The sequence below is a fragment of the Pelophylax lessonae genome (genome assembly GCF_965119305.1).
Source record: "Pelophylax lessonae genome assembly, chromosome: 3".
NCBI classification, from domain to species: Eukaryota; Metazoa; Chordata; class Amphibia; order Anura; family Ranidae; genus Pelophylax; species Pelophylax lessonae.
Window position 1 is genome coordinate 183,638,145 of NC_138770.1, and position 15,419 is coordinate 183,653,563.

General features: G+C 44.6%; 1 protein-coding gene across 6 annotated transcripts in view; it reads right to left on the reverse strand.

Moving 5' to 3' along the window:
* The window catches only part of MFF (mitochondrial fission factor), a 61,332-nt gene extending 48,367 nt beyond the window's left edge, over positions 1–12,965 (reverse strand). The window contains exon 1 of one of the 6 annotated variants that reach the window (XM_082249607.1): positions 12,858–12,965. Coding sequence is in view for 4 of the 6 variants with exons in the window: in XM_082249609.1 (XP_082105735.1) it covers positions 6,076–6,077 (2 nt within the window). In the remaining 2 variants the exon portion in view is untranslated. Of the gene's footprint in view, positions 1–6,075; positions 6,220–12,848 lie in introns of those variants that run through there. The other 5 variants (XM_082249608.1, XM_082249609.1, XM_082249606.1 and 2 more) reach the window with 5 other exon arrangements.
* Positions 12,966–15,419: the final 2,454 nt, after the last annotated feature.

Consider the following 15,419-nt stretch of genomic DNA (forward strand, 5'->3'; position numbering starts at 1 on the left):
ATATAGAATAAGAGGTCATCTTCGTATGCAGCGATTTCATGTTTGTCTTGGCCGATCTTCACCCCCATTATGTCTGTGTTGTTCCTAATCGAGGCCAACTAGGGTTCTAGTGACAAAAAGAAAAGCAGGGGTGAGTGGGGAAACCCCTGCCTCGTCTCGTTACATATCTCAAACCTATTTGACAGATTACCATTTACCTTTCTTGAAGCAAAAGGATTACTATAAAGGGCGCCTATCCAGTGGATCATCTTGGGAATTTACCTCAAGCATAAAAAGATGACGTTTTCACTTAGGGGTGTACTCACTTTTGTTGCCAGCGGTTTAGACATTAATGGCTGTGTATTGAGTTATTTTGAGGGGACAGCAAATTTACACTGTTATAAACAAGCTGTAAACTCACTACTTTACATTGTAACAGAGTGTAATTTCTTCAGTGTTGTCACATGAAAAGAATAAAATATTTACAAAAATGTGAGGGGTGTACTTACTTTTGTGAGCTACTGTGTGTGTATATATCACACACACACACACACTATATATATATATATATATATATATATATATATATATATATATATATATATATATATATATATATATATATATATATAAATAAAATGTTTGGAGGTTAAGTCATTTTCTAGCAAGAAAATGTTGTGTTAATATGGTTTAAAAAAGCAGATTTTCTTTTGTTTACATTATTTTTTTCTCTGGCCTTCCCCATGCCTTCATTCTAGCCTAGAAGAGAATGTAGTTTCCCAGCTCCTGGATAATTCCAGGAGTATGCAGGAACAGGGACACACAGCTGCTGAAGGATGGTCCTGGTGACGCATCACTGGGGTCAGCTGCAAGAAAGTGGAAGAGACAGCTGGTTCCTGATGACATAAAGGAAGATGGCAGTTTGGGACCTGGAGCGTGCCAGCAGAGCACCAGATCACAGCAAGGCAACACTGGATTTGCTGCGCAAGTATGTGTGTGTATTGAAGATAAACCCTGCAAAAAATGTAGGGGGATGGGGGGGTGAGAGAAAAAAAGCATTTGGTTGGGGAAGTTGTTTATTAATGCATGAATACTTTAAGCACTTGCAGACAGCCCACCGTAGATATACTGTTACAGGGCGGCCACTCTGCGCCAGGTCACGTACCAAGTATGTGATCTACACACTGAAGTATGGAGTGCACCCCACTGCCCTGGTTGTGCTTTGATTGGCTGCAATATTAACCAGAGGGTGCCAGCCGCTGATTGGCCGCCTGACACCCGTCGCTCAGCTCCGGACATTACCAAACAGAGCCCTGGATTGGTAAACAAACACAGGGATCTCTTCTGACAACAGAAATATTCTGTTTTTTTTTTCTTCCTGCCCAACAGGAAGTAAAAAAACAGCACATTGCTTAGTAAAAACAGCACATACATTTAACCTCCTGATCACCCTAGATGTTAACCCCTTCCCTGCCAATGTCATTAGTACAGTGACAATGCCTATTTTTAGAACTGATCATTGTGTTGGTGTTTCAGGTTTCCAAAAAAGTGTCAGTTAGGTGTCCGATATGTCCGCCACAATATCGCAGTCCTTGATCAAGTCACTGATCACCGCCATTACTAGTAAAAAATAAAAATTCCATAAATATATCCCATAGTTTGTAGACGCTAAAATGTCCGCGCAAAGCAATCAATTAATATACACTTATTGGGATGTTTTCTTTTACCAAAAATATTTACCAGAATACATATTGGCCTAAATTGAGGAAGAAATTCTTTTTTTTACATTTTTTTTCTTTTTTTTTTATTGGATAAGTTTTGTAGCAGAAAGAAAAAAAAAATTGTTAAAATGACAATTGTAGGGAAAAAATAAATAAAAATGTCTTCATTTTCCAAAGAATTGTGGAAAAAAAAATTACTAAACCAAAAAAACTCCAAAATCATCAGTGTGCCACGTTATATTCCCCTATAGAATTAATAATCAGAGATATTATATGAATTAAAAATTACATGACTGAAAGATATTACACAAAATACATTTCATGTATCAACATCCACGTATAAATAAAAGTGGCAAAAAACAAACTCATGCAATATATTTGCATATAAACATATGTGAAAAACTACATGAATAATAATCAAATATATGTGAAGTCCATAAACTAATTCTGTGAAGCCTTGTCTAATTGCCATCCACCAATCTCACAAGTGATCCTTATTCCATCTGCTGCTTGTAGTACTCAGTAACCATGCCAATGTATCACCACACTCGTGCTCCCCTTCTTTTAGGTGTATCCTCACCCTATTCAATGTGACCTCACAATTAAGTATGGTCAAATTGTGCTTTTTTGCCTCTCCAGGGCTATGGTATGTGTAATGTAGATCTCCTCATTTGTGCTTCTGCCTCATAACATGCCAGTCTCATCAGAGAGCACATATGAAGGAAAAAAACTCCAATAGTGCTTATACCATAACAAAAATTGTCTTTATTAAAATGCTGAAGAATGGAAGTAGAACCCAGAACCCCCAGCTGGTTATCAACTAATTTTACCATTTCTACACTAAACTGTATTCCTCGCCAAGCCCACTCCAACGTCCGCAGTTTGACACGTTCTTTCGTGACCTTCCCCTTCCGCGATTATCTGCCGAGCATGGTGATATCATGGATGGGGAATTCACTGAGCCTGAAGTATTGTTAGCCATTAAACGTATTAATCCCACTAAGGCCCCAGGCCCAGATGGCTTTTCGGGCCACTATTATAAAAAATTCGGGGAAGCCCTTGCCCCTCACCTCAGTTCATACTTCAATGCGATTAGTCACGGCTCTCCTATCCCCTGCTACGAAAATAATGCTTACATAAATGTCATTCCCAAACCTGGGAAAGACCATAGCGATTGTCTGAATTATCGCCCGATCTCCCTTATCAATCTGGACGTGAAGATCATGACCAAAATACTGGCTACGCGACTGAATTCCTTCTTGGCTCAATAAATTTAACCTTACCAAGTGGGTTTCGTTCCTTCCAGACAGGCCTCGGATCAGACCAGACGGGCGATCGACGTAATATCGGCCCTTCAGTCGGACTGGGATGGGGAGGGACAGCGGAGGGGCATGCTTTTGTCCCTTGATCTCCATAAAGCGTTTGATTCACTCTCATGGGACTACCTGTAGCTCACACTTGAGCTCTTTGGCTTTGGACATTCGTTTCTTATGTTAATGCGAACCCTGTATAGTGAACCTGTGGCGAAACTGTCGGTCAAAGGCTATGGCTCGGACTATTTAGAGATCCGCAGGGGCACACACCAGGGCTTCCCTTTGTCCCCTTTATTATTCATCCTGGCCTTGGAGCCCCTGGCGCTCAAAATACGGTTGGACCCGAACATTCAGGGTATTCCCTGTGGAGAGGTGATGCATAAATGCGCGCTTTTCGCGGATGATATTTTAATGTACTTGTCGACCTCGCTAGTCTAAAGCCCCGTACACACGCACAGATCGTCGTCATACAAACGTCGGCGGACGAAAGATCTGCCGATTGTACGCGTGTTAGTATGGTGCCTCCGACAGCTGTCTGCACACAATCCGCGGACAAGAGTCTTTCTTGCAAACATGAAAATTTTTGTCTGCGGACACCAGAACGGACGATTGTTCGCCTGTCAGTACAGAAATCAGCCGACAGACCGCAGATTTGCAAGACTGGGCATGCTCAGAAAATAAAAAACAAACACAGGGAAAGTTAACCATTACATGACATCACTTCTGCAGTCAGCTGAAGTCTGCGGACAAAATTCTTGTGCTGTCCTTGTGCTGTCTTTGCACTTTTCAACAGACACCGACATCCCGGGGAGAAAAGACGAACATTTGTATGACGACGATCTGTGCGTGTGTACGGGGCTTAAGTCCCCAATTTGCTCAGGGTTTTGGGGGCATTCACGGCGATTTCGGGTCTGAGGGTGAACCATACCAAATCACGGGCATTGAATCTCACTTTAGATGACTCCACGGTGTCCACTCTTAAACTTAATTTCCCTTTTAAATGGCAGGTGGGATCTCTCCCGTACTTGCGCATTCACTTAACTTCGTCGGTTGCCTACTTATATACACGCAACTATCCCCCCCTTTACAAAACTCTGGGGGCGGACCTCTCCAGATGGTCTACTAACCCCCTGTCGTGGTTCGGCAGGTTGCACTCAGTAAAGATGAATGTTTTACCACGTTTGCTTTATTTGTTTCGTACCTTAGCGATTTCTATCAACATGACGGATCTTAAAGCATTTCAGAATAAGCTTGTGAAGTATATTTGGGGGGACAAGAGGCCCAGAGTCAACAGACGCACCCTATTTACACCAAAACTGCGGGGGGGTTTGGGAGTCCCTGACCTCAATTATTATTATGCAGCCCAGCTCACCCATTTGGATGCAGCTTGAAGCCCGCCATGTACCTAATGTGCCAATTGAACATCTGTGAACATCTGATGTGGCTGCTGCCTAAGGATCGCCCAGCAATCTTATGCCCTACTCTGTCCCTTTCGCTTGGCATATGGAACAGATTGGCGAAACGCCATGGCTTCAAGTCTCCCCATACCCCTTTAGCGCCCCTTTTGGGCAACCCCAAGTTTCCTCCGAGCCTCTGTCCCCTCGCCTTTGCTTGGTGGACTAATAAGGGATTTCTCAGTTTAGCTGATTTATGTGATAGGAGGGGTGTTATTTCTAGAAACACGTTGCGAGACAAATACTCCCTGCCAGAGAGCGAGTTCTTTTCGCTACACTAAGATCTCCCATTATGTCTCCTCTAGTAAAGGGTCTCTGCGATTTGACGACTTCGACTCCCATGGAGTACTTGTGTAGTAATATCGACAAACTGATGGGTTATATTTCTTCAATATACATACCCGGTGGGAGGCGGACCTGGGGGAGGAGTTGGATAGGGCGGAGTGGAATAAGTTGGCACTCTTGAATTCCAATTCCCTGATCAATACTTCCCTGATAGAAGCTAACTATAAAGTATTTCTACGGTGGTATATGGTCCCTGTTCGGTTGGCGGCAGCAGTCCGGGGGGCATCTTCATTGTGCTTCAGGGGCTGCGGTCAGTCGGGCACTGTCCTGCATATTTGGTGGACCTGCCCTAAGGTCTGCCGTTTCTGGATCAGGGTGTTTAATTTTGTCTATTCACTCACGAACATTAATTTGATTAAATCCCCTACCCAGGCTTTATTGGGCAAACCGATTGACCAGGCCCCCAAACACACCAAACGCTTGGTCACTTTCATATTCAAGGCAGCCAAGATTGCCATAGCTCGCTCCTGGCGGTCCCTAGTTGTTTTACTTGAACTGCTTAAAGCCAAGCTAACCTGGATTATGGTGAATGAGCGAATGGTGGCCATCCTCCAGGATAAGCTACCCCTTTTTGAGAAGACCTGGGACCCCTGGATGAGATATCTGGCGGGACCCCGGTAACTTGTGGATTTTCCATTACTGACATTTGCCTGAGTGGCCTACCGTGTGGGCTCGGCCTCCCTGAAGCGGACATGGACACCTTTCCTCCCACTGATACTGGACCCCTTCATCCCCCTTCCTTATCCCTTCCCTTTTCTGCTTCTCTCCACTTCCTTTTCTTTCCTGTCTCTTTCTTGGCCCCTCTTTTCTCTGTTGTTTTGTCGTCTGACAGACGTGGTCCAGGGGGAACTTTTGGAGTTGGTCGACACCGCTTATTGCGGCCTCGTTTTTATTCATCCATTGTTGTGTTTTACATTTGACATGTCCCTGAGGTCGCTTTGCTGTCCCAGGGCCGGTTGGGTGGCGGTGGGTTGGGGCTGGGCGGTCACCCCCCTCGGTGCAGTGTGTTCCCTCGTTGGGTCGCCGATGGGGGGGGGGGGGGCCTTGGCCTGACCCGGGCCACCTAGGCTCGGGACTTGGTAGAATCTATGTTGATTAGCGGAATGTACTTTTGTTTTGTGTTCCCTTGGGGGCTGCGTCCCTGGATCCCTGAGTTATGTCTTATCACTGCTACTATTCCTATGTTTTATTATGTATGTTTAAATTGCACTTAAACCAAATAAAAATCTATTGAAATCTAAAATGCTGAAGAAAACTACTCACATTTTTCTGGTGTTTGCAGCACACCAGTCTATACACGCTTTGTAGTCTTTATTTGGTATCTCCGTGACACCGCACAAGCCAGAAACTCCACACTAGGTCCGAGCGTCGTACCGTCCTGTTTCCCCTCCCCTATGCCTTATGCCACATGGCTTCCTCAGGGGGATTCCTATTGGACGGATTGGCGTTCGTTCTTTATACCTATCTGGGCTCCTTTTGGAAAAGGAGAGAGGAAAAATAAGGTGTATGCAAATAAGATGTATACTAATCAAAGATAAGGCAAGGGTGGATAGAGAAAAGGATATGGGTGTTACGATGGTTATGGACTATAACATACAGATTAAAGCAGTGGAAAAAATAAATATTGGCAAATCTTAAAACAGGAAAAACATATAGGACACAACACTGGAAAAGACCTAGGTTCCTATATAAAAAAAGGCCATAATCTTAGGGACAAAGTGGTCAAAAATGTGATGGAATCACCTAAACTCAATAATTTAATGTTCTGGGATATCAAGAGATTCCACAGTTGTGGTCGTTTCTACAGCTGTATTAGAGTCCCAAATAATATAAGAAAAAGAAGTCTTCTGTTAACCCAACCACGCAAAAGTCATACACAATTAGGGACTTTGTGTCAGGTGATACAAAAGGGTTGGTATACGCCCTGAAATGACAGTGCAGTTTATTGTACAATGGAAGAACCAAGAGGTCCCTGAGGGAAAGAATGAATAAACACACATATATTAGTATAGGATAGAGCTGCACGATTCTGGATAAAATGAGAATCACAGTTTTTTGGCTTAAAATAAAGATAACGATTCTCTCACGATTCTCGGCGTAACATCTTTTACATTATACAAAAAAGAAAATTGGGCTAACTTTACTGTTTATTTTTTTAACTCATTAAAGTGTATTTTTTTCCAAAAAACTGCATTTGAAAGACTTCTGTGCAAATACAGTGTGACATAAAATATTGCAACAATCGCCATTTTATTCTCTAGGGTCTCTGCTAAAAAAAAATGATATAATTTTTGGGAGTTCTAAGTAATTTTCTAGCAAAAAATACTGCTTTTAACTTGTAAGCAACAAGTGTCAGAAAAAGGCTTAGTCTTTAAAAGGTTATAAACTGCCCTCACTTACAGACGGAAGTTCATTCCTTTGATCTAATCTAAAAGAACGAAATGATACATTGTAATGTAAAACATTGTGTTTATAGTTCTATAGTTATCTAGCAGCCTTTGCCAGAGGCTCTTTTTTTTTTCTGACAGCTGTAAGTGAGCAGAAAACAGCTCTGTAAGAATCAAGGATATGACGTTTTAAGATTATGCGCGGGGGGGTGAATCAAGATTTGTCTGTGCGCTTCAGGGATAAACATAATAAAGATTACAGGGGGGGGGGGGGGGGTCTACAATTTTGGGGTATGGAAGCCCCTAAAAATCATTGGAGGGGAAATCATTTTGTGAGAGAACTCCGCAAAGGTGGTTTGAATAAAGATTTTGATTTGGGTTGTTTTTTTAAGTAATAATTAATGTGGGATACACTCTGGGGGAATATAATAATGGGATAATTTGATTGATGATACTATTACGGTTATGGATATATGTATTTGGGATTATTTTAATAATTTTATGATCATATGCATGTATATGCAAACCCGATTCCAAAAAAGTTGGGGCACTGTACAAATTGTGGATAAAAACAGAATGCAATTATGTGTAAATTTCAAATTTATATATTTTATTCAGAATACAACATAGATGACATATCAAATGTTTAAACTGAGAAAAGGTATCATTTTAAGGGAAAAATAAGTTGATTTTTAATTTCATGGCATCAACACATCTCAAAAAAGTTGGGACAAGGCAATGTTTACCACTGTGTGGCATCCCCTCTTCTTTTTATAACAGTCTGCAAACGTCTGGGGACTGAGGAGACAAGTTGCCCAAGTTTAGGAATAGGAATGTTGTCCCATTCTTGTCTAATACAGGCTTTTGGTTGCTCAACTGTCTTAGGTTTTCTTTGTTGCATCTTCCTCTTTATGATGCGCCAAATGTTTTCTATGGGTGAAAGATCTGGACTGCAGGCTGGCCATTTCAGTACCCGGATCCTTCTTCTACGCAGCCATAATGTTGTAATTGATGCAGTATATGGTCTGGCATTGTCATGCTGGAAAATGCAAGGTCTTCCCTGAAAGAGACGATGTCTGGATGGGAGCATATGTTGTTCTAGAACTTGGATAGACCTTTCAGCATTGATGGTGCCTTTCCAGATGTGCAAGCTGTCCATGCCACACACACTCATGCCACCCCATACCATCAGAGATGCAGGCTTCTGAACTGAGCGCTGATGATAACTTGGGTTGTCCTTGTCCTCTTTAGTCCGGATGACATGGCGTCCCAGTTTTCCAAAAAGAATTTCAACTTTTGATTCGTCTGACCACAGAACAGTTTTCCACTTTGCCACAGTCCATTTTAAATGAGCCTTGGCCCAGAGAAAACGCCTGCGCTTCTGGATCATGCTTAGATATGGCTTCTTTTTTGGCCTATAGAGTTTTAGCCGGCAATGGCGAATGGCACGGTGGATTGTGTTCACCGACAATGTTTTCTGGAAGTATTCCTAAGCCCATGTTGGGATTTCCATTACAGTAGCATTCCTGTATGTGATGCAGTGCCGTCTGAGGGCCCGAAGATCACGGGCATCCAGTATGGTTTTCCGGCCTTGACCCTTATGCAGAGATTGTTCCAGATTCTCTGAATCTTTGGATGATATTATGCACTGTAGATGATGATAACTTCAAACTCTTTGCAATTTTTCTCTGAGAAACTCCTTTCTGCTATTGCTCCCCTATTTTTCGCCGCAGCATTGGGGGAATTGGTGATCCTCTGCCCATCTTGACTTCTGAAAGACACAGCCACACAGAGGCTCTTTTTATACCCAATCATGTTGCCAATTGACCTAATAAGTTGCAAATTGGTCCTCCAGCTGTTCCTTATATGTACATTTAACTTTTCCGGCCTCTTATTGCTACCTGTCCCAACTTTTTTGGAATGTGTAGCTCTCATGAAATCCAAAATGAGCCAATATTTGGCACGACATTTCAAAATGTCTCACTTTCAACATTTGATATGTTATCTATATTATATTGTGAATAAAATATAAAAGTTTATGAGATTTGTAAATTAGTCCATTCCTTTTTTACTCACAATTTGTACAGTGTCACAACTTTTTTACAATCGGGTTTGTAATAGCGAGTATAGGGTAATAATATTGTGATTATTTGATATGTCCCCGATATGCACAGCCACATAAACGTGTATACCTGAGGAGGTGTGTGTGTGTGTGTGTGTGTGTGTGTGTGTGTGTCTCTCAATAGAGGGGGTGGAACTAAATTATCCAATTAGCTCCAAGGCAATGGAATCTAATAGTGCTAACACCTAGACGCTGCGGTTTATAAATCTAGGCCTTCAATAAAATGGCGATGGCCCAGATAGGTGTAAAGAATAGTGATCGACTGATATCGGTTTTTCGTTGCTGATATCAGACGATCTTTACATATATTTAAAAAAAAAAATAGTTTTAAAATTTTTTTCACTTGACAGGTACTCTTGTGGAGGGATCTGGGGGTCTAAAAGACCCCGAACCCCTCCTCTGCACTTAAAAACATTCAAAAATACCAAGTTTGGCTGTTTTGAATGCTGTCATTTTTTTTAGTCTGGCGCCGAGTACCCAGAAGTGATGTCATGACATCACTTCCGGGTTTTTACATGGAGACCTGATCAGAGCCGAATACAGCTTTAATCTGGGCTTCGGGCGAGTCGCGGACGGTGGCGGGAGGGGGGGGACGTCCCCTCCCGCTCCTTGTAATGTCAGCCACATCGGTTGTCATTACAAGACAGCTGACCGTCGGCCTTGGACGCCGGTACCGGGGGGGGGGGGGGGGGGGTTGCCTCTAGTTGCAGTCATCACTCCGGTACAAACACATTCCCAAAATATCGTCAACATCGTTCTTTCCGATAATAGGTTGATTCCTAGTAAAGAATAAATCCCAATTTGTCCAATAGGAATCCCCCTGAGGAAGCCATGTGGCATAAGGCATAGGGGAGGGGAAACAAGACGGTACGACGCTCAGACCTAGTGTGGAGTTTCTGGCTTGTGGTGGGGTCACTGAGATACCAAATAAAGACTACAAAGCGTGTATAGACTGGTGTGCTGGAAGCACCAGAAAAATGTAGTTTTCTTTAATAAAGACAAATTTTTGTTATGGTATAAGCACTATTGGAGTTTTTTCCTTCATATGTGCTCTCTGATGAGACTGGCATGTTATGAGGCAGAAGCACAAATAAGAAGGAACGAGGAGATCTACAATACACATACCATAGCCCAGGAGAGGCTAAAAAGCACAATTTGACCATACTTAATTGTGAGGTCACATTGAATAGGGTGAGGATACACCTAAAAGAACGGGAGCACGAGTGTGGTGATACATTGGCATGGTTACTGAGTACAAGCAGCAGATGAAATAAGGATCACATTAGTATTTGCAATTTTTTCAACAGAAACTATGAAAAACATTTTTTTTCAAAATGTTCTATCTTTTTTTTCATTTGTAGCACAAAAAATAAAAACTCCAATGGTGATTAAATACCACCAAAAAAAAGCTCCATTTGTCTGAATTTTTTTTTATAAAAATGTAATATGGGTACAGTGTTGCATGACTGAGTAATTGTCATTCAAAGTGTGAGCACTGAAAGCTAGAAATTGGCCTGGGCAGTAAGGGGGTAAAAGTGTCCAGTTTCGGAGTGGTTAAAGACATAGTTCACCTTTATCAAAAAGCTGCAAAACTGTGCAGCTCTGACCAAAGTAGAATATTGCTTTTGCTATGGATGGAGGCTGTTTATAGATGGGCCACAGTTCCCCCCACTGACACCACCACCAATGGGCCACAGTTCCTCCCAGTGACACCGCCACCACCAATGGGCCACAGTTCCTCCCAGTGACACCGCCACCACTATTGGGCCACAGTTCCTCCCAGTGACACCACCACCACCAATGGGCCACAGTTCCTCCCAGTGACACCACCACCAATGGGCCACAGTTCCTCCCAGTGACCCCACCACCAATGGGCCACAGTTGCTCCCAGTGACCCCACCACCAATGGGCCACAGTTGCTCCCAGTGACCCCACCACCAATGGGCCACAGTTGCTCCCAGTGACCCCACCACCAATGGGCCACAGTTGCTCCCAGTAACCCCGCCACCACCAATGGGCCACAGTTCCTCCCAGTAACCCCGCCACCACCAATGGGCCACAGTTCCTCCCAGTGACACCGCCACCACCAATGGGCCACAGTTCCTCCCAGTGACACCGCCACCACCAATGGGCCACAGTTCCTCCCAGTGACACCGCCACCACCAATGGGCCACAGTTCCTCCCAGTGACATCACCACCAATGGGCCACAGTTCCTCCCAGTGACACCACCACCAATGGGCCACAGTTCCTCCCAGTGACACCACCACCAATGGGCCACAGTTCCTCCCAGTGACACCACCACCAATGGGCCACAGTTCCTCCCAGTGACACCACCAATGGGCCACAGTTCCTCCCAGTGACACCACCAATGGGCCACAGTTCCTCCCAGTGACACCACCAATGGGCCACAGTTCCTCCCAGTGACACCACCACTAATGGGCCACAGTTCCTCCCAGTGACACCAACAATGGGCCACAGTTCCTCCCAGTGACACCACCAACAATGGGGCACAGTTCCTCCCACAGACACCAACAATGGGGCAAAGTTCCTCCCACAGACGCCAACAATGGGGCACAGTTCCTCCCACAGACGCCAACAATGGGGCACAGTTCCTCCCACAGACGCCAACAATGGGGCACAATTCTCTCACGGTCCCTAAAGATTTGGCATTTGTTTACTCCAACAGATGTTAGAACATTTTCTACTACCAATGGCCACAGTCCGGCCCTCCTAAAGTCTGAGGGCCGGTTCACACTGGTGCGGTGTCAGACATCACATGATTCGCACTGCAATGCTGTGCAGATCACACGCAAAGTCTGTGCGATGTGAATTCACACATCTAGTGTGAACCGGCCCCGAAGGACACCTAACTGGCCCTTTGTTTAGAAAGTTTGCAGATGCCTGCTTTAAAGAGGATGTAAACCCCTGAGTACGGTTTGTACCCTAGAATAAGGCTTACCTATAGTGTAAATATCTCCTAAACTTGCACGGTTTATTTACATTGCATGCAGCCGATGACGCCATCAGCACATGCATTCTGAAGGAGCCGTTTCCTCAGAGCCCTGTGCCATTACCGGCGGCTCCTGCACAAGAGTGATGTCACATGGTTCTGGCCAGTCGCAGACCCAAAACAAAGATGGATGCGGCCTCCCGCAGGGACGACGCTGGCTTTGTTTGCAGGGAAGTGTTGCATAATGTGCTAGTATGTGATGGATACTAGCACATTATGCATTTGCTTTGCATGTAAAAAAAAGGATTCATTTTTTCCCCAAGACTTTACTTCCCCTTTAAAGGAAGGAAAGGTTCCCTGAAATGGCCAGTGTGTGCCATATAGGAGGACCCCAGTATACCATGAATGTCTATAACCCTGGAGGACACAGCCCATGGCTGTCAGTGTTGAGTTAGAATCCCCCTCCCCCTCCAGGGTCAGGGTGAAAGCTCCAATGGTGAGGGTGAAGGGGACAGGACAGGGCCTGCACACAGAATTCTCTCCCCTCACCCCCCACACAGCGCCCTATAACCGAACCCCACTCACAGCTCAGCGCCCGAAAGCTCCGCAGTTCGCTGAAGATGAACCCGCTCGGCCGCCGTAACCCGGAAGTCAGCCTCTCTCCGTCACATGACGCCAGCGGAACAGGAGGACGTTTGCGGTGACGTAGTATGTGTCAGCTGTCAGTGGTGGGGGAGAGCCCTATGAAGGGAGACGTGGGGGGGAGGTCACAGTTACCGCTATGCTGAAGAGGGAAGGCAGCGGCGCTGGGGAGAAGACCCGAGTGTTAGTAGACAGAAATTCCTGCGACTTTCCGCTGGGTGTCGCTGCAGGCTCATATCTCTCCTAAAGGGACTGTATGTTGTGTCTGTGTTCAATAAAGTTAGCAAAAATCTCTAGCCAATGATAATTTGTTTGTTAAAGCACGGTGTTTTACGTCATTGCCCCTTTTTTTTTTTCCCTAGATAAAAAAACTTGTTTTTACTTTTTTACATCTTTCGTTGCTCTTTTACTGTTAATTCTTGTCTACATGCCTGCACTCCAACACTGAAACTATGGCTGCATGGCTTTTCTCAGCTTGTGTGTTATGACGGGTGACAACAGTGAGCCATACCTGTGTAATGTGGGTTCAAACCTTGTGTTCTCCTTCAGAAGCCATTGTGAGAGGGTGACAACGTGTGATCGGGAGACGAGGGTAAAGCGTTGTCACCCAGCAACAGGAAGTGCCCAAACAAGGACCTTCGTGGCAGGATCACCAGCATATATTTAACCACTTCCGGACCGCCCGCTGTGTTTTTACTTCGGTACTTTGACGTTAAATACCAGCAGATAGCTGCCATAACCCCGGTATTCGTTATAGGTGGTCGGCGGTCCTCTGTTACATAAAAGTGGTCACAGTAGCGGATTCACCGCGGGATCACTTTTATGAGCGGCAGGAGAGGTACACACCCCCCTCCCACTGCTTTCCAGTCGTTCTCCCCACTTAACGGAGCCGTCGGTAGCAGGATAAATCCATTCCAGTCCAAGGCAGGAAGTCGAGTGAGGGCAACTTGGCCCTCACACGACTCTATGGCCTTGGAGGACCGGAGCGACATCATACGTCGCTTCCGCCCAATGGCCTTAACCACTTGCCGACTGGCTGCTGCAATTATACGGCGGCAGGTTTCTGCGAATCACCGTACCTGTACAGTGGGAGCGAATATGGGGGCACGCATGCGCCCGCTCACCGGCAGGGAAGCTGATCCATGGGGACCCGCGATCACTTCCTGTGAAAAGAGAACGGCGGTCTGCTGTTGTAAACACAGCAGACCGTTGTTCTCTCTGGTATCAATGCAGAGCTCCTGTGTTCCTCCTATATAGGATCACAGGTCTCTGTGTTGATCTCACAAGCCCATCCGCCTCACAGTTAGAAAACATCCCCTAGGCTCACATTTAAAGAGGAAGTAAACCCTCCTCTGCAACTTTTACCTATAGGAAAGCCTATGATAAGGCTTACCTATAGGTACTGTAAATATCTTCTAAACATGTACCGTTTAGGAGATATTTACCTTACATGCAGCCAGTGACGTCACTGGCGCATGAGCTCTGAAGGAACGGCTGCTGGTGCCGTTCCTTCAGAGCCCCGTGCCGTGACCGTCGGCTCTCGCGCGCGTGTGTGGGAGTGAAATCACCGTGGCTCTGGCCAATCAGATGGCCGGATGCCGCGATCCCGGAAGACGGCAACTGAACATGTCGCCCGTCATAGAGGTAAGCAGGCGGCAGTGTTGGGGTAGTTACTCAAAAAATGTAACTAGTTACTTCTGTAAATTGTAACGAGATTACTTTACTAGTTACTGCATTTGAAAAGTAACTTCACTACTTATTACTTTACCTTCCTCTTTCTTAACTGACCGTGTAGAAGAAGATACATGACACTCTTTCTGCATAGAGTTTATTGTATAAACACAGGCTTTGGGAAACATGAGAACAAAACCTGAAAAAACAGAATAAAACATAAAGTGCAACAAAAAGTCATAAACTTCATTCCTCTCTATTCTTCGAAATAACGATTGTATCGCATGGCTTGGGTAACGCAGGAAAGCGCGTACCTATAGCCTAGTAAAGTAGTGTAGTTACTTCCTATAGCCTAGTAAAGTAGTGTAGTTACCTCATATAGCCTAGTAAAGTAGTGTAGTTACCTCCTATAGCCTAGTAAAGTAGTGTAGTTACTTCCTATAGCCTAGTAAAGTAGTGTAGTTACCAATATTAGTATTGTAACTAGTTACGTTACTTCGTTACCAAAAAAAGTAATGTAGTTACTGTAATCAGTTACTTTGTAACTCGTTACCCCCAACACTGGCAGGCGGCACGGCGGGGGCTCGTTCTATGGTAAGTATTTCATAATGAGCTAGTATGCAATGCATACTAGCTCATTATGTGTTTCTCTTTCAGGTTGAAAAAAAAAAATGGGTTTACAACCTCTTTAACCGTTTGATCACCCCTAGGTGTCATTATAACAGTAATAGTGCATATTTGTAGCACTGATTACTGTAGTAATGTCACTGGTCCCCCCAAAAGTGTCAGTTAGGGGTCCGATCTGTCCGCCGCAATGTCGCAGTCCCGCTAAAA